Source organism: Gallus gallus, chromosome 24 (assembly GCF_016699485.2).
Source record: "Gallus gallus isolate bGalGal1 chromosome 24, bGalGal1.mat.broiler.GRCg7b, whole genome shotgun sequence".
NCBI classification, from domain to species: Eukaryota; Metazoa; Chordata; class Aves; order Galliformes; family Phasianidae; genus Gallus; species Gallus gallus.
The window spans coordinates 5,455,829-5,472,524 of record NC_052555.1 but is presented as its reverse complement, the minus strand read 5'-3'; the positions used below and the strand labels follow the sequence as shown (position 1 = coordinate 5,472,524).

The 16,696-nt window shown below is 60.0% G+C and overlaps 3 protein-coding genes across 20 annotated transcripts; 1 reads left to right on the top strand and 2 right to left on the bottom strand.

Moving 5' to 3' along the window:
- Window positions 1-79: 79 nt before the first annotated feature.
- Window positions 80-5,109, bottom strand: TMPRSS4 (transmembrane protease, serine 4). Its single transcript, XM_001233788.7, has 13 exons — window positions 4,936-5,109; window positions 3,278-3,308; window positions 3,084-3,197; window positions 2,816-2,968; window positions 2,591-2,720; window positions 2,062-2,163; window positions 1,937-1,977; window positions 1,442-1,601; window positions 1,179-1,345; window positions 936-1,031; window positions 715-854; window positions 429-578; window positions 80-350 (listed from the first exon to the last, which is right to left on the bottom strand). Exons 1-13 carry the CDS (start codon window positions 4,936-4,938, stop codon window positions 339-341), a joined length of 1,299 nt encoding a protein of 432 aa, XP_001233789.4. The 5' UTR covers window positions 4,939-5,109; the 3' UTR covers window positions 80-338.
- On the top strand, window positions 3,937-11,212 carry LOC107055072 (small integral membrane protein 35). 18 transcript variants are annotated; one of them, XR_005841763.2, is made up of 9 exons: window positions 3,937-4,285; window positions 5,234-5,415; window positions 5,997-6,197; window positions 7,106-7,173; window positions 7,397-7,552; window positions 8,681-8,797; window positions 9,062-9,095; window positions 9,233-10,629; window positions 11,084-11,212. XR_005841763.2 is itself a non-coding variant. In XM_025143320.3 (9 exons), exons 4-9 carry the CDS (start codon window positions 7,537-7,539, stop codon window positions 10,611-10,613), a joined length of 390 nt encoding a protein of 129 aa, XP_024999088.2. In that variant the 5' UTR covers window positions 3,937-4,285; window positions 6,009-6,197; window positions 7,106-7,173; window positions 7,397-7,536; the 3' UTR covers window positions 10,614-10,758. The 18 variants fall into 18 exon arrangements, 8 of the variants coding, with proteins under 8 accessions (XP_024999088.2, XP_024999087.2, XP_015153747.2 ...); XR_005841765.2 differs by lacking the exon at window positions 11,084-11,212 and adding an exon at window positions 10,765-11,069; XR_001470055.4 differs by lacking the exon at window positions 11,084-11,212 and having other exon boundaries at window positions 3,937-4,034; window positions 4,145-4,285; window positions 9,233-10,758.
- A 4-nt stretch (window positions 11,213-11,216) lies between these two features.
- IL10RA (interleukin 10 receptor subunit alpha) lies at window positions 11,217-14,946 on the bottom strand. Its single transcript, NM_001039597.2, has 7 exons — window positions 14,835-14,946; window positions 13,959-14,079; window positions 13,702-13,880; window positions 13,440-13,606; window positions 13,066-13,216; window positions 12,794-12,918; window positions 11,217-12,683 (listed from the first exon to the last, which is right to left on the bottom strand). Exons 1-7 carry the CDS (start codon window positions 14,893-14,895, stop codon window positions 11,811-11,813), a joined length of 1,677 nt encoding a protein of 558 aa, NP_001034686.2. The 5' UTR covers window positions 14,896-14,946; the 3' UTR covers window positions 11,217-11,810.
- Window positions 14,947-16,696: the final 1,750 nt, after the last annotated feature.

Below are 16,696 nucleotides of genomic sequence, written 5' to 3'. Positions count from 1 at the left end.
AGCCCAGCACAGCACACGGGGCTGATTGCAGGACAAGCTGTGAGCAGGAGGGACAGACAGAGCCTTCAGAGGCTGCATGGAAAAAAAACCAACCAAACACACAAATACTTTATTTTAAAGGCGATACACTAAAGCACAAACATCATTTATCTCTGTAAAACAGTAATGAGCAAAGAGCAGCGTAGACCCTGACACAGCAGGATCAGCACAGGGCAATAAATTAATCTCTCTCTGGAAGGGAGCTCCAGCTGGGTGCATTCCGAGGCTGTGGCCGCTGCCTGAGCCGCCCTTTGCCTCCTCGTCCGGCCGCTGGCACAGCACCGATGTCCTGGCAGGTCTCAGAGCTCCGACTGCAAGGGGAGAGAGGAGAGGAATGGCAAAGGGAAGCCACGGCAGAGCGGTGACCATAAGGTGCAAAGGGCACTGACCCTGCGGACGGCGTAGATCCAGTCGAGGTACGCTCGGACGCTGGTGTAGACACCGGGTGTGCTGGGGGTGCCGCAGCCGAAGCCCCAGCTGACGATGCCCACCACCTGCCAGTGCCTGTTTGCATACAGCAGAGGCCCTCCGCTGTCCCCCTGCCAAAGACCAACGCTGGCTGTGAGCATCGCGCCGGGCACGCATCCCCTCCACGGGGCCGTTCCATAGAACAACCTGTCCCAGTTCAGGAGCGGGCACCCCCAGCGTGGTGGGACACCCGGTGCTGCCCCTCACCTGGCAGGTGTCCACCCCGCCCTCGAGCAGCCCGGCGCACAGCATCTTCTGTGTCACCTTGCCATGGTACGCCTGCAGGTTGCAGCTCTGCATGCTGATCAGCCTCACTTCCGCCTGCTGCAGGGCCTCTGACAGTTTGCCTGCATGCAGCAAAATGCGGCCGTTCAGAGGTGTCCCCCAGCAGCCCCCACAGGGCAGGGAGCCCACGATGTCCCACTCACCGTTCTGCTGCGTGTAGCCCCAACCTATCACCCACAGCGGGGTGTCCGGCTCCAGCTCCTCGTCGAAGTAGGGCAGGCAGATGGGCTTGGTGCTGTCTGCGGGGTGAGGCACAGTGAGGTGCGGGAGGTGCTGCTGAGAACCCCAAGCACCGCGTGCAGCCCGCACAGCCCGGGCAGTCGGTGCCTCCATCCCTCTGCGCCCCGTGCGCGGGAGCCTGGGATCCTGGGTGCACCACGTCTCACCTGAGATATGCAGAGGGATCTGCAGCTTCACCAGCGCTATGTCATTGTTGTTGGGAGACGTGGGCGTCCCCTCGGCCAGGAAGACCTTCTCCACGGCAAGGTTGGCAGGGCCAGAGAGGACATCGGAGCCGGCCTTCACGCGCCAGCTGGGGATGATGGGGTTGTTCCTGCGCACGGACACGTTACTGCTCCCATCCCTCCCTGCCCACGCGCTGCTCAGCGTCACGCCGGCACCGTTAGGGGACACTTCAGCCCCGGCTCACCTGAAGCAGTGCGCGGCGGTGAGGATCCAGAGGGGATCGATGATGCTGCCGCCGCAGATGTGCTCCCCGCGGTAACGCAGGCTGACCTGCCATGGCCAGGCCTCGATGGCCGCCGGCCGCCCGCCCAGCACACGCGGCGTCCGCACGCTCTCCCCGCAGCCTTCAGCGGGGATGGCAGAGCAGGATGTGAGCTCAGGAAGGGACCGCCGGGATGGAGGCTGCCCCGGCCTCACCCCTCTCCACGCCGCTGTGTCACCCCTCAGCGGCACGCTCGGCACACCCCCTTTTGTTCTCTGTTTGCACATCGTCCCCAGGCTTGCCCGAATCTGTTCACCCCCGTGTTTTGCTCTCCAGCCCACCGCGGGGTTTGTTTAATCAGAGTAATTCGTCAGCAGAAGTGAACCCACCCAGGGCCAGAGCTGTGCGCGCGGGGCTGTGCCGGGAGCAGCACGAAGCCCTGGGTGCCATAAGGCACGGACGTGACCCCATACTTACTGGAACAAAGGAGGGAAACAACCGATCCAGAGAGGCACTTCCTAGAAGAGGGAGGAGAAGGGCTGTGTCCTGCACAGGAGCGGCTCCAGCTCAGCACCAGGACTGCTCCCACGGGTGGCACTCACCTGCCTGGCTCTGGCAGCTGCAGGCGGCCGTTGCTCAGCACCAGCTCACGGGGAGGCAGGGGCTGTCCTGCACCTGCATCCACTGCGTGGAAAGTTGGGGTGCTGGAAGAGATGGGCACGAGTCAGAGCACGGCCGGGGGTTGGATTTGGGCTGGCACTGAGACTAAGGTGTCATCCCGCTGTAAAGATTTAGGAGCAGGTCCCAAATGTTCACCCATAGCTCCAATAGCGAGCTGAGATGGAGCAAGAGCTTAGGAAGGGGATGGGACCCCCCAAGAAAGAGGAGAAAGGGTGGGGGGACAGGGAAAGAGGTCTGGCAGTTGGGCACAGCAGGGACACAGCACTGGGCTTGCCTGGGGAGCTGCCAGGCTCCGTGGGCACACTGAGTGCTCTGCGTGCTGGGGATGGGCTGAAGCCATTAGTGCAGAACTCTGAGTGCTCTATAAGTAAACAACGGCCCACTCAGAGAGGCTTTTAGGGGAGAGCGATAGATCGAAGTGAGTGAGGTGTGGGGAAAGCAGCCCCGTACCTGCTGTAGCCCATTTCCTCACAGGCTGCTTTCGCCAGCGCTGGGCTGAAGTAGTCGGAACAGACGCAGGACCAGGCTCCAGTGTTCCTGTTCAGCACCTGCAGGATGGATCTGTCCTTGGAAAGGCGAGCTGCAGGGAGGGACAGGGTCACCTTTGCCTTGGGTCACCTTGCTGGGCAGGGGCTTGGCTGCATCATGGGGCTCCACGGGGTGCCCAGCACTCACCGGCAGCCTGTGGCCCCTCAGGGACCTGCTGGGGACAGCTGGTCTCATCCTCGCCGTGCAGGCAGTCCGCCTCCCCGTTGCAAACCTGTGCCAGCGGCACCAGCTTCAGGGGCTGCTTGCAGATGAAGTAGTGGTGCTCCAGATAAACCTTGACTGGGGGGAAGCGGGGAGCTCAGCTTGGGGCCGGGGGGCTCAGGATGGTGGTGGTACAGCCACTCCCAGCCGAGCACCGGGCAGGAGCAGGCACAGAACAGAGCAGGAGCCTCACCCAAGAGCCCAACCGCAGCCAGGCAGGCGAGGACGAGCACGGTCACCAGGATGGGGATGCCGATGCGCTTCCAGGAGTGCTGTGCCCCCGAGGCTTTGTGTCTCGTGCCGGGTTCTGCAACACAGAGCGGGGTGCCTGGCAGTGCCACCCCCATCCGGCTGCCCCCATGGCACCCGCAGCCCCACGGGCATTACCTTCACCGTTCAGCCGCTCGGAGGCTGGGTCCTGGAAAGTGGAAGGGAAAAAGCAGGCGGTGAGCTGAAAGAGCCAGCAAAGTGCTGCTGGTGCATGGTGGGGTCAGTAGCAGCATGGCCAGCTCGCCCCGTGGTGGTTGCCACATTGAGTTCCAAGCTGACAGTGCCCAGGAGGGCAGCCCAGAGAGATGAAGACTGCTGTGCTGGGCGGGCACAGAGCCTGCCCTGTGTTCAACAGGGTTAGCTGGGAAACGGCCCCAGCCTGCAGCAGGGCTGCTGGAGGGGCCCTGAGTGAGAGCCTGCCTGATCCCAGCACAGCATCACCAGGGCGAGCAGCTGCGGTGTTCCCCAGGACATCAGCAGTACAATTCCAGTAACGGGCTATTTATGCATTTATGATCCTAACGCAACAGAGGCTTAAAACTTCAGCTTTTCTGAAACAAACGCTTCCTGGTACACCAAGAAGTGAGTGTGCCTGCTGGGCTGTGCCACTCGGGCATGTCGCAGTGGGTGATGGCCTCTGGCTGGTCCAGAGCAAGGCCTGAAGCACTCTGCTCCAACGGGCACAGCTGCTGCACTCTGCAGGGTTGGGGAAACCAGCCCAGCCCATGGGAACAAGTGCTCTCAGGTGGGCAGGGAGGGCTGTGCTGCTGCTAGGAGACACAGCAACAGCGCTGGGGCAAGCAGTGAGCACAGCACTGATCCTGCCTGGGTCTTTTATGACTCTATTCCTCTAGGAGCTCCCTGTAAGAGAGAGGTGCGGCTGCAGGAGGAGGGGTCCCACCGTGCTGCACGCAGAGCAGCACCAGGCTTGGCAGGGAATGGCCAGGTGGGCTCAGGCAGACGTGTTTCCTGCCCTGCTCGCAGCTGCTGCCTGAGAGCCGGTGCTTTGGGGCCACACTCCTCCCTTCTGGGTGCTGTGGGAGCAGCATGGTTGCATTTCATCCTAATGCCCTTCAGCCCTGAGAGCGTTTCCGCAGCTGCTACTTCTGGGCCCCACCACAACAGGTAAGGGTGGACTTCTTGCACCCAGGTAAGGGATACTAAAATGGGAGCTGCCCCAGGGGCTGTCTTCGCTTGCTCTCAAAGCCTAAAAGCAAGAACTTCACTGGTTAAATTCAAAGCCAGAGCTGTGCCAGCTCCTGCGTGGAATGTAGGCACATGATTTCCTTGGGAACCTATTGCTACCGTAACTAATTGTGCTCCCATGCCTTACTGCCTGGAAAAACACAAACGCAGCTATGGCCGGCCTGCCTTTGGTTGTTGCCTGGGCGTAGTGCACCGGGCTGTGCTGGGAGCCTGTGCCACAGCTCCTGGAGGTGGGATGCTCCGGTTCAAAACTCAGCTTCAGTCTGCCTTAAGGGCTGTGTCCCAAGCCCTGGTGCCTCCTTGGCTGCAGGGAATCCAACCCATGTGCGTGCAGCCACTGATCCCGTGCAGGGGCTCAGCTCCCCATCCTGGTGCTGCTTGGGGGTTTCGTTGGGCCATGCATGGCTGCTCAGCTAACGAAAGCTTTTGGTCCAGGATAAGGGACTGCGTGCCAGCCTGGGGGTAGATGGCCATGGCTTTGCTTGCTAAGAACCCCTGCAGCAAACAGCGCTGAGCCGCCCAGGGGAACAGCGAGAGCTCAGGGGAGGGCTGGGGAGCAGAGCACTCACCATGTTCCTCCAGCTCCTGGGGGGGTCTTCTGCCCGCAGAAACCCAGCGAAAATCCCAGGCACGGGGAGGCCGTGGGCACCCTCTGCCCCACGCTGCTCCCACGGCCCCACGCTGCTCCCACCACCCTGTGATGTGCTGTGCTGTGCTGCTCTGCCCCGCGCCGCGCTCACACTGGGGCAGGACCGCCCCAGCACTCCCTAAAACCCACAGGAGGAGTTGTGAAACAGGAATTATGATCTGTATTGTAATATAACACCGGTCTATCAGCAGCACCATCACCTGCAGTAATCTCCCCAGGTTCTGCCGCTGGGTGACTCACCTGCGGAGCCACTGTCACAAAATCACTGATCAGGAGCAAGCTGACTGACAGAGCAGGATTTTTTCATGCTCCTCTACAGATGATGAGAGGAACCACAGCCTCCCCGCTCCTCGTCCATCCCTTCCGCATTGCGCCGGGTTGTTTTCAAACAGAGATTCTGGTAGGTGGAGGAGGAAAGGAGAAGAGTTTATACGTGAGGTTATGGGGCCAGCGCATGTCCCCATCCCTGAGGTCACTCGCAGTGTGCCTGCAGTGCTGCACTGCATGACGCAGGAAGGAAGGGCACAGTGCTGGGAGGTGACATGTGGGGCAGCAGCAGCTCAGTGTCCTGGGCTGGCTGAGCCCCAGCAGATGGATGCAGCAGAGGATGGATGCAGCATGTGGCCCCCAAACTCCCTGCCATGAATGGATGCTGGAGGATGGGCATGCCTCCCTGCAAACTGCATGGCTTGGTGGAGATGCTGTGCTGTGCTGGATGGATGTGCTGCTGTTGCTCAGGATAGGGCTGGCAGTGGTGTGGGCAGAGGGGTTCCTGCAGCCCCCCAGTAGCAGGTGCTTGTAAAGGGCAGGGCAGCACTCAGCTTTGGGGTGCAGGAGCTTCTCTGGCTGCCTGGAGGCTGGGGTCAGGGAGTGTGCGCCTTGCACAGCTCCTGGCTAGAAAGTCGTGCAGACTCATGCTGGAAGTGGTGGGTGTGCAGGATTTGTGAGCAGCTAATTACCTCTCCTCTTTTTGTAATTGAGCTTTCCCAACAGCTGAGGAGAGAGCTGCTGCCAGCTGTGAGCACAGTGCCAGTGGGAGCCTGCAGAGCATCACATCCCTGCAGCTCACAGCCAGGGACGTGTCCCCTCCCTGTGCCAGAGCCCTGAGATGAGGACACTGCTCTGGGACGGGCAGCAACACAGCCCTGTAGCCTGACCAGGGATCCTGGCATCCACATGCAGGTAAGGGATGCTGCTTCCACGCTCCCTGGTGTTCACTGATTATAAGATACAGTGTGATGGAGTGAGCTCTCCAGCACATCCTGGGCCCCCTGTCCACTGTCAGGAACCAAACTGTGGCTTAAAAGCGAAAGCAGCTCAGGAAGTGGGTGAGGAATGGGGCAGAGGCTCTGGACCAAACTCAGCCCCATGTGTACAACCACAGCCCTGCGACCCAACAGGGAGAGCCCCTACAGCGCTGCCCCCCAGAGCTCCCAGTGCCCAACAAGTGTTGGTGGGGCAGGGCAGGAGGTGCCACTGCAGGGAGTGGCTCTTCCTCTTTTGAGGTTAAGCAAAGGTTTTGAGGAAGCAGCAGAGGTTTGGAGATGTTATGTCACAGCCCCGCACGCCTGCAGGGCTTTGCTTCCTGGAATGTGGCTGCTTTGCTAGCCCAGCTGTCCTTCCCTGACCTCTTCCATGCGTGGCCCTGGTGTGACGTAGCTCTGTCTGGGGTCAGGTGGGGGCCAGGCAGGGCGGCGTGAGGCTCTGAGTGGCCACCAGCATGCAGGGCTGCAGCACTCAGTCCCTGCTGCCTCTCCCTCCAGCCCTTGTGTCCCTGACCCTCTGCCCTGGCCATCACGTCGTAGTCCTGGTGCTGGGGAACTCACTCCAGGAAGGGGTGCTTCGGGCTCAGCTCCTGCCCTGTGCATCTCCCGTTGCAGAGTTTCCCCATGGCTGCTCACTTTCTGAGCCGTTACCTGATGTCCTTGCTTGCTGCCTCCCACCTGCAGCCACAGCAGCTGCTTTCCTGATCCTTCCTGCAAGTGGGCAGCGGTTCCCACCTGGCTCTGCAGCTCAGGCTTTGAGAAGGTGTCCAAACACAGGTGTTAAGTGTGTTGCACCAGAGCTGCCCTGTCCTCCTACCCTTGCAGGTATCCCTGAGCCTTGATTGAGTGGGACCCTGCCAGGAAGAGGCAGCTGGGAGGGCAGAGCTGCTCAGGTATGGTTCTTGGGGCTGTGTACCTGTGCGCCTTGTGCTGGGCACCCATTTCCCTGGGGCATCCCTATCCCCTTGGGCTCCCAGCACCACGAGCTCAACCTCTGCTGGGGCCAACTCCTGCCTGCAGTGGAAGGCAGAGCCGCCTGCATTGCCCAGCCCTGCAGGGAGGGGAGGTCAGGCTGGGGCATGAGGGTGATGTCTGCCAGGGCTCTGCTTTCTCCAGTGGGAACCAGTCGAGCCAGCGGGTGAGGAGCGGTGTCACTGGGCAAGCAGGGGACATGCAGGACACACCGGGCTCTGGGAGTGGCTCCCAGCCCGGCCAGCTGTGAGCAGCTCCTGCGGGAAGGCAGCAGGCACGGGGAGATGGACTCTGGGACAGGTAAGCAGCTGGCGCTTTTTCCCCGTATCAAGCAGAGGGGGAGATGTTTTACAGCACAAACTGGGGGTGGTGACCTTCCGCTCTGCTCTCTTTGGGGATGGGGCTTGGGTACGGTTTCTGCTTTGCTGCTGCGCAGAGAGCACCTTCCATATGCAGAAGGCAGAGGCTGGGATTGCAGAAGGGCAGCGAGTACACCCTCCAGCAGCAGGCATTGGGACAGGGCAGTATTGGCAGCCAGCTGGTTCAGGGAAGCAATTGCACCACGCTCAGCTCCCAATGAGTCACTGAGCAGCACGCTGCCTGCCCTCACTCTGTGGGGTCCTGTGGCTCCCAGCTCGCCCCTGGCCCAGCAGAAGGAGTACCATACCCACATGCCCCAGCACTGCTGGCAGCCCAGGCTGGTCCTGACCATCCACACTACCATCCCAGTGCTGACGGTGCGATGCTCTGCTGCTCCCCGGCTGTTTGCTGTGTGCCATCAGGTACAGCGAGTGCTGCGGGTTGCGGGATGATGTGGGATGTTGCGCACTGTGTAAACACAGTGACCACAGGGGAAATGCTCTCACCCCACCGGCATCTGTCTAAATTTAGCTGCTGTTAGGTCATCCCTTTCCGCTGGCTCATTCTTGATGCTGCAAGGCGCAGTGCCTGTCTGTGTGCCGTACCTGCCCTGAGCCCCTGCACTGTGCCTGCCTGCTCCGACGGCCTGATGGGGCCGGCTGGAAGCATACGGGTCAGGGAGCACCTGCCCTATTGGGGCCTTTCAGCATCTGCAGGAAAGACAGGGAGAGTCTCTGCCAGGGGGTGTAGTGAGAGGACAAAGGGTAATGGTATTAAACTAAAAACGGTCCACTCTGCACAGCTCTACACGGCTCCGCATGTCTTTGCACGGCTCCGCATGGGTCTGCACGGCTCTTGCTCTGATGCCTGCATCCTCTAGAGGGAACTGTGTGCCCGTGCATGGGCTGCTGCAAACCACATGCACTCCCAATGCTGGGCGTGGTGGAGCAGAGGGGTGGAACAGCGTGGGGATTGCACACAGCCCCAGGTTTCCTCCAGGTGATGCTCGTAATCCCAAGCCTCCCAGAGGCATTTGTCTGCAGAGCCCCTTCTCCTTCTGCTTTGTAGGGCAAGGGCTCATCAGTGTGTTCGGGTTCATCTTGGGCATCGGGCTGGCCTTGCTGATACTGATCATTTCTGGCTACGCCGTTTTCCTTTGCTACCAGCAGGGCTGGTGCTGGTGCCGTGAGTATGGGCAGAGCAGGAGACAAGCAGCTGCAGGGCAGGGAGGGGACAAAGGAGGGGTGTGGAGAGCACGAATGGCATTTGCTGGTCCCCAAAATCTGCATGCAGGGTGGCTGGAGGGTGCATAGGGGGAATGCACAGAGATGTCCTGGTGCTGCTGGTTATCCAGGGGGTTGTCCTGTCCCTTCCCTGTGCCACCTCACAGACCTCTATAGGCACTGCAGTGCCCTCTGATGGCCTCTCCTTCCCTCCTCCTCCTCCCAGGCCCTGACTTCATCTTCAACCTCTACCATGGCCGGTGAGTGAGTCACACGGGTGCCCTCTGCACTGTGCTGCAGACCCTCCTCGCCAGCCCCTAATCCGTGGGCAGGGTGAGGGTCCCTCCCAGATGCCCAGGGGTCCAACAGCCCACTGACAGCCCTGCCTTCTCTGCAGCAGGCTGAGGTCGGTAGCAGTGGAGCTGGCGCCTCCATTCAGCATCAGTGCCTCTGTGAGCCAGGCAGGGAACGGCTACGTGCGCTTCCATGAGCAGGGGCTGTGAGCAGCAGGGCATGGTCCTGCTCCTTGTGTGTGGGGTCCCAGCCTCATGGAGATTCTGCAGAGCCTGGAGCAGCATGCATGGGGCCTTCCCATGGTGGTGAGTGTGATGCATCCCAAAGCTTTCTGCACCCCAGAGCCTCCTTCCCCTCCTGTAGCTCTGACTGTGGCTTTCCCTGGGAGAGTCCCAAGGATTTTCCTCTGAAAGTCCTCTCCAAAGCAGTGAGGGAGGAGGGGCTGGAATGTGACATGCTCCCTGTGCCTGCATGGCACTAGCAGCTTCTCCTTGCTGCCTCTTCCACCCACCAGCAGCCACAGACAGAAGAACAGAACTGGCCATGGGGAAATTCCTCTATGCTAGGTTAAAGAACAACTCCCAGATACGTGGGATTTCTACTAAATTTGGAGCAGTGCTGTTTCTGTATTTTTATCAAGCTTCTCCATTCTCTGCTGCGTTTCCTTCTCTGCCCCCGTTGGCCTTGGGCAGGGCTGGAAGAGGGCCACTGCTGGGCATGGGCTCAGCCTCCATCTCTTGAAGTGCAGGAAAAAGGGCGCTGCTTCATCCCAAGCACCCACCCTGCAGAGCAAAGCGACCCTACGTTCCCCGCTAATCTGACATCCCGGTGCTTGGGACCCCAGTTTGCCCAGCAGACCTTGGGGCAGGAGTATGAGGAACCAGCCCAAAAGTGTGGCAAGGAGCCACAGAAATGGATGGCTGACTGTGCAAGAGGGGAAAACGCTGTAAGGAAATGAGAGCACTTCAGGCTTCCCTTAGTTGAGGGACTGCACCCATATGGAAATTTCTCCAGTTTGTACCGACCGTGCAAGAGAACACTCCAGAAATCCCCTGTGGGTTTCCTCGAGGCTTTCTGGTGTGGGTCTCAGCAGCCCAGTGCTGGGCTGTTGGGCACAGCAGGATAGGTCCCCATGGGGATGAGCTGTATGGGACAGCTCTGAGCCCAGCATGGCTCTGCCCCTCCATGGGCTGCCCTCTGCTGCCTCCATCCCCTCGGAGCCTCACACCCCCGGCACGGGGCTCTGTGGGTGGCGGATCTGTTGGAAATGCTTTGGAAATGTTGGAGCATCATTGGGAATGCATTGAGGTGTCAGTGCTGGGGAGGAAAGGGGTCTTTACAGGAGCAGCCCTCCCCCCCCCTCCCCCCCCTCTATGGCAGGGGGCCGAGATGTGACGCTACGCACTGCATGGAGAGGAAGGGGGAGGAAAAAGCTTTCTGCAGAAGGAATGGAAGAGGAACAACCTCAGCGTGTTGGGCTGTGACTTCACCAAGGAAAATGTGAGCGCCTGTAGTTTCCCGGAGCCAAAGGGGCTGTCCGTGCTCTCTGCTTTTGAAGCCAAAGCGTGAGGTTTTCTGGCAAAGCCATCTGTTTCACTGAGAGCTCACTGTGGGGCGGGGGGGGGGGGGGGGTAGGAACGTGGTGTCCCTCAGCCACAGCTGCTGCCTGCTGGAGCCTCCCACGGTGAGTGGGAACCGGCAGCGCCCGGCACAGCCCCGGGGATGGCTGCAGAGCTTGACGTCAGGAGTGCAGAAACCTCACGCTTCGTTCTGACAACGCCGTTTTTCAGAGGAAGTCAAACCACCCCCCCCAAAAAAAAGAGGGGGGGGAGGGAAAAAGAAAAGAAAGCAAAAATCCCCAACTTTGAGGAGAAAGAATGTGGAAGTGGAAGGAGGGGGGGATGGGGGCACCCGCGGGGGCTGCAGCAGTGCAAAGAGTGCATCTGAACCCCAGGGAAGGCACGCTGTTGTTGTCTGCTGTGGGGGAATGCCCGTATGTGAGGAGAGAAAGCACAGCCCGGCCTTAGAAGAGGAGAAATGATGAGTGGAGCAAAGGAAAAAAAACAAAAAACAAAAAACAAAACCAAAACGCTTCATCCTCTTCTGTATTTGCAAATTAAATAGAATAAATAGTATCTGCATATAAAGTGGCAGAACATCGACCGTCGTGCTGAGCGCGCGGTGGGCGCTGCTGGGCTCACCGGCGTGGGGCTGCAGGCTGTGGAGGGCTGAGGGAGTCCTTGGCTCTTTCAGAGGGTGGGAGGTCCCCGCAGCAGCACAGAGAAAGCTGATGTGGTGCTGCGCTGCACTTCTGGTATCGGTGTTGTGAAAGGTTTGGGTGGCACCGACTACGTGCTGCTCACCTGCAGGAGGGGAAGTGGGGAATGGGAGCGTGGCAAAGGGAGCCCAAACCCCAGGTCTGTGCTCTGTGCCGTAGAGCTGGTGCACATCCTTGGTCTTCGTGGTCCAGCACAGCCCGTCCCCATGTCCCATTAGTGTCAGCGGGGTGCTGGCTGTGCTGGGCTCCCAGCTGTAGCAATCAGTGCCAGTGGCTCTGGGGTAAGTCTGCCAAGGTTGCGCTCAGGTTGATGCGCTGACATTCGGGGGTCGGCGGTAGCTTATCCAGTGGCTGCTCCTGAGGAGCAGAGGTGAGAGGTAGTGGTGTCGGGGTCACTGGGGGCTCACAGGCGGCTGTCCTTGCTGTCCCTGCTGAGCATGCTCAGTGAGTTGGTTTGCACCGTGAGCCACTCGTCAGAGCTGAGGCTGGAGATGAGGGGCAGCGTCCCCAGGAGGTCAGTGTCGAAGATGCCCAGGTCAACGGGGACCTTCAGGAGCTCAGGGCTGGCCTTGGAGGCCAGGGGAGTCCCATAAGTCAGCATAGGGGACCCCGGGGCAGCAAGGGCTGGTGTGTGGCTGCGGGGACACTCAGGAGAGGACTGCTTCAGGTACCCTTTGGCCACCGGCAGCTCCGTGCAATCCATATCCAGCACAATGTCGGTGCCAGCTGGGCCCCAAGGGGCTCCTGCACAGGCCCAGAGTGTCCCCCCATCAGCTTGTCCCTGCCTCAGCTCCACTGTGCCCTTGGACTGCTGCAGGTACCCACGGAACTCCACCTCGTCTGGGCTGTCCTGCCCAGTACTGGGGCAGAAGTCAGGTTTTGCTCCATGTGTAGCTTCCATGAGGCTCCCAGCAGGGCTCTCCAAGCCCACACCACTGTCATCACCAACAGGCAGCTGCTGCTTGTAGCCACCGTTCTCAGAGTGGCTCAGCTTGGAGGAGGAGGATGAAGATGAGGATGAGGAGGAAGAATGCAGGCAGATGCCGCTGTCTGTGCTGGTGCAGCTGCTGTCCCTGCTCCCCACTGCCTGCTCCTTGGGCCATGCTGGCAGCAGGCTACTCTTCTCTGTTGGTGGCTGGGCTGTGCCTGTGGTGCTGGGGGCACTGTGGTGCTGGGGCTCCTTCTGGCACAGGAACAGCTGCTGCACTGCATCCGTGCTCCCTGAGGATGAGATCTCCTGTTCCATCCAGAGTGAGCTCTGCTTTATGAATGACTTCTGGGAGGGACAGAAAAGAGGGGAGTGAGCCCTGCTTCATCCACGCTCGTGGCTTGCCTCTCCCATCCCCTGCAGCAGCCGCAAAGGACTCTGTGTGCCCGCTGCCTTACCAGGACTGATGGTGGCCTCATGGGTTTCTTTAGGTACGTGCAGACCAGCAGAGCCCCAAGGATACCCAGAAGGAAGAGGACAATGGCGAAGGAGCTGACAGTGATCGGGATGAGTTCTGCACTTTCTGCAAGAGAGGACATGCCCAGGTGAGTGGGAAGTGCAGATCCTGCGGCACACGTTGTGTGGAGACCCTGCAACAGGCGCAGCTCCTCCCAGGGCTGGGGGCTGACCAGGTCCCACAGGGTCCCCCCCAGCCCCACTCCATCCTTACCGTCTCTGTGGCCAATGGTGACACACTGCTCAGCGGTGCGCATGGCAGGGATGTGCCGGCTGGCCACGTCGGGCTCCACACTGATGCAGTACTCAGTGTTCCAGAAGAGGTTGCGGATGTAGAACTCTGAGGCGGTCTCCCACACTTCATACTGCAATGAGAGAGCACAGCTGGTACCCGAGAGCTGGGCCCCAGGCTCTGCTCCCTCCTCTTCCTCCATCCCCTGGAGAAAGCCCTCCGGTGCTTAGCAGAGCTATTGGCAGCAGCCAGACCCAAAATCCCTCGGTGAGCTGGAGGACCCGCCACAGTAAGCAGTGCAGGGACATATCCGCAATGTTCTGGCTCATGGAGGACTGTGGAGGACTGATGCTCACCGTCTGGTTGTCCCTTGCCCGCCGGATGTACACCCGGTACCGCCTCGCATGCTTCTGGATGTCGTCGTACTTCACAGTGCGGTTCCCTGCCCTGAGCAGCAGCTGCAGCTGCACATGGATGCTGTTGTCCGTCACGGCCAGGCTGTGGCCAGACAGGCGCAGGCTGGCTGCAGAGAGAGGAGTTTCAGGAGCATGGTGGAGGGTCCTGATGCAGCTCCAAGGGCTTTGGAGCAGCCGAGGATGGGGGTGGGTGCTGACCTACCTTCCTGCGGGGAGAAGGCATTGGTTCTTTTCCAGTCAGATGTGTGGTTCCCAACCACAGCTCGCACCCGGGCGTAATAGCGCAGGGAGGGATCCAGGGTGTAGTAGGTGAGGTCACAGCTGTGCCCGTGGATCTTCATGCAGTTCGGGATGGCGGTCCAGGGGCTGTTGGTGCCATAGCTGCCAGGGAAGCACCCGGGTGAGCGCAGTGCTGAGGGCCTGGCTGTCCCTGCTGCACCCCCTGGGCGCTGTACTCACATTTTGTGCTCCACGTCGTAGCGGGTGTCGCTGGGAGCATCACGGCCTGGCTCCCACTGCAGCAGGTGGTACACCATCTCCGCCACGAAGCGCACGCGCGTGGGCTTTAACCGCAGCTCACCTGCAGGACGGAGCCGTCAGCTGTGGGCTCCCAGGAAGGGCCGCCTCGCCTGGGCCGTGGCCACAGGCACTGCTGGCCCCAAAGTCCTGGCACAGGGATTTCCCCAGAACAATCCCAGGCTCCAGCATTTAGTCACTCTGTTTCCCTTTCTCTCTCCTGGAGAGAGTGCCCAGCTGAGAGCACCTCACTGCTTTCCTCCCCCTCATGTCTGCGCCTCTGAGTGCTGCTGCCCGCTAGCAAGCTCTCTGTTTGGATTCAGCCTTCCTGTTTTGCTCATCTACTTGCTGGGAAAAAAAAAATAGACTTTTTCACACCTCCTGCCTGAATTTCGGTATTGTTACCTGGCAGCAAAACACCACTTGATAACATCTGTCACCCTCTCTGTGCTCGCTCCCCCCACCGCCGCTGTCAGCCAGTGAACACCGAGCCCCAGAGCTGAGCTGCCCGCAGTGTGCACTAATGACCAGGCTCTAATAACGTGAAACCCTGTGGCCTGAATGCATTGTGGTAAGCAAGGTCTGAGTGCTCAGTGCTCAGAAGCTCAGAAGGCTTTAGGTTCACAGATAGAGATGAGACAGACGAGGGGCTGGTGTTCCAAAAGCACTTCAAAGCCACGGGGCCCCACCGCAACATCCCCAAGTGCCGCTCCCCCCCGTGCGCCTCCCCACCCTCAGTCCCTGGTGCTGTGGGCTCAGGGTGGGGGCGAGGAGCAGCCCCCAGGAGCAGCCCCCAGGGCAGGGGCACAGGGCACTTACCATGTGCGGGTTGAGTGAGCAGCAGAGTCACGCACAGGGCCAGGGCAGCGCAGAGGGCCATGGCGGCAGCGCATCCTCCGCAGGTGCTGGGTTGGAGAGCCGGGTGCGCGCTGAGCCGGGCGGGCTGTGAGCGCTTGTTTTTCCCCCGGAGGCTGGCTCAGTGACGTCTCGGAGGAGTTAGCGCAGTGGGAGGAAAGTAGCTGTGCTGTGACTTCCACTTTTTTTCGTTGTCCACCCACTCAGCACCGCTCCGCTCTCTGCGCAAGGCTGGGCATTTCCTGCCAGCAGCCCCGGGTGGGAGCATTGGGGGCTTTTCCAAATAAAAGGTATATTGCCAAGAAAGTGAAAATAGGAACGTGTCACGTGTCTGCCTGCCTGTTCAATTAGATTTTCAAAGCACGGCGCATCAGCACCTTGACAACACACCGCAGGGGCATCACTGAGCGCAGCGGCAGTCCCACAGTACCCCCAGGGCCGATGTCCCACTCCAAACGGGTCGTGGCCATCCCCACAGCCCAGGACTGCTGCTCCCTCCCTTCCCTGCACCTCCTGGCTCCCATTCCCCATTTCTGGGGGTGGGTGACCACCTCCTCCCTGCTGTGCACCCTGCGCACCCCGATACATAAGGGTGGTCTGGGCACTGCAAGGGGCAGGGCCATAGGCTTTGCCATAGGCTTTGCCCAGGGCCATACCCTGCCTGGTGGTGACCCCGGCCTCAGGGTCAGGGCTGAGCTGGCTTTGCTTTCCCTTCTGGCAGGCTGGACTACAGAAGAGCTTGAGGGCCTTTCTGGAGGCTGTGCAAACCCATGTGATAAAGTGTGATTTATCTCGAGAAGAGGAATTTCCCGGTGGGGAGCTGGTGGAAAGGTCACGCATAAAAAGTACAAGAGAAACTGAGAGCATCTGGACACCACAAAGCCTCAGAGCAGCCTTGGCTCATAGAGCACAGAAGCTGGGCATCCTGCAGCACCCAGGGGCACCCAGGTCTCAGCAGGGAGGTGGCAGCAGCCCTGCTCCATGGCTGTGCCCAGCTAGGCTTTGTTTTCCTGGGTAGCAGCTGATGCCCCACCACCCTGCTGTCAGCCCCTGAGTCACAGCTGGCAGGGGCAGGATTTGGAAATGCTGAGATGAGGGGCAGCCCATCACACACACAGCCCACGTTTCATGTAAAGAAATGAAAAACAAAAACAGTGGGACCAGAAATGAGGAAGGAGGGAGCCTGCTGGAAAAGACACACTGCGGGCCGTCACGTGGCTGGTGATTTAGAGGAAAACAAAACAGGCTGAGGAGAAAGGACTGCTGCTGGAGGTTCATTCTGAAAGCCTCAGGAGCCACCTCAGCACTGCCAGGTGCTGTGATAGGGACAGCACCGCGGGGTGCAGACCTGGCACATGTGGGTGCTGCTGGGGATGCTCCTCCTGCCGCTGCTCTTCTATCCCCTCCAAAACACTGCTCGGCTGTGGCTGCTCCCCTACCTTCATCTCAAAGCATCTCAGGGAAACCACAGCTGAGCTCTGCGCTCACCCCGGGTGCTGCTGACCACCAGAGAGCTGCAATGAAACCAGAGAGAAAAGAGCCGACTTTCAGCCTTTCAACTCTTGCAGCGTCGGGTGGAGAGGTTTTGAGTTCATGGGTCAAATAGGCACTTGAAAGTGCTGCCGAGTTTCCTTTTCATCTTCAAAACAATTGACTAAGCTCTGCATTGTGTTTTTACCAACCTGGAAAGCACCCGAGTCAGAGCAGCACCTCAGCTTTTTCTCCAGAAGCTGTTCCTGAGAGGGCATCCGCAGCACTGGGAGCAGCAGGTGCCCCAGCTCTGCTCCTGTCCTTTCTACAGAGCCACCTACGGAGAGCGAGTTCCA

Bases quoted from the DNA above. Each gene is read 5' to 3' on its own strand.
- TMPRSS4 (XM_001233788.7), bottom strand. The intron at 2,721-2,815 runs GTGAGTGCTGGG...CCCTCCCTGCAG, and splicing joins TGAGGGGCCACAGGCTGCCG to CTCGCCTTTCCAAGGACAGA. The intron at 2,164-2,590 runs GTACGGGGCTGC...CATCTCTTCCAG, and splicing joins GAGGAAATGGGCTACAGCAG to CACCCCAACTTTCCACGCAG.
- LOC107055072 (XM_015298258.4), top strand. From the start codon at position 8,431: ATGTCTTTGCACGGCTCCGCATGGGTCTGCACGGCTCTTGCTCTGATG. The intron at 8,798-9,061 runs GTGAGTATGGGC...TCCTCCTCCCAG, and splicing joins GCAGGGCTGGTGCTGGTGCC to GCCCTGACTTCATCTTCAAC. The intron at 9,435-10,504 runs GTGAGTGTGATG...CCCCCCCTCTAT, and splicing joins CATGGGGCCTTCCCATGGTG to GGCAGGGGGCCGAGATGTGA.
- IL10RA (NM_001039597.2), bottom strand. From the start codon at position 14,895: ATGGCCCTCTGCGCTGCCCTGGCCCTGTGCGTGACTCTGCTGCTCACT. The intron at 14,080-14,834 runs GTAAGTGCCCTG...TCCGTCCTGCAG, and splicing joins GCTCACTCAACCCGCACATG to GTGAGCTGCGGTTAAAGCCC. The intron at 13,217-13,439 runs GTGAGCATCAGT...CTCTCATTGCAG, and splicing joins GGGCAAGGGACAACCAGACG to TATGAAGTGTGGGAGACCGC.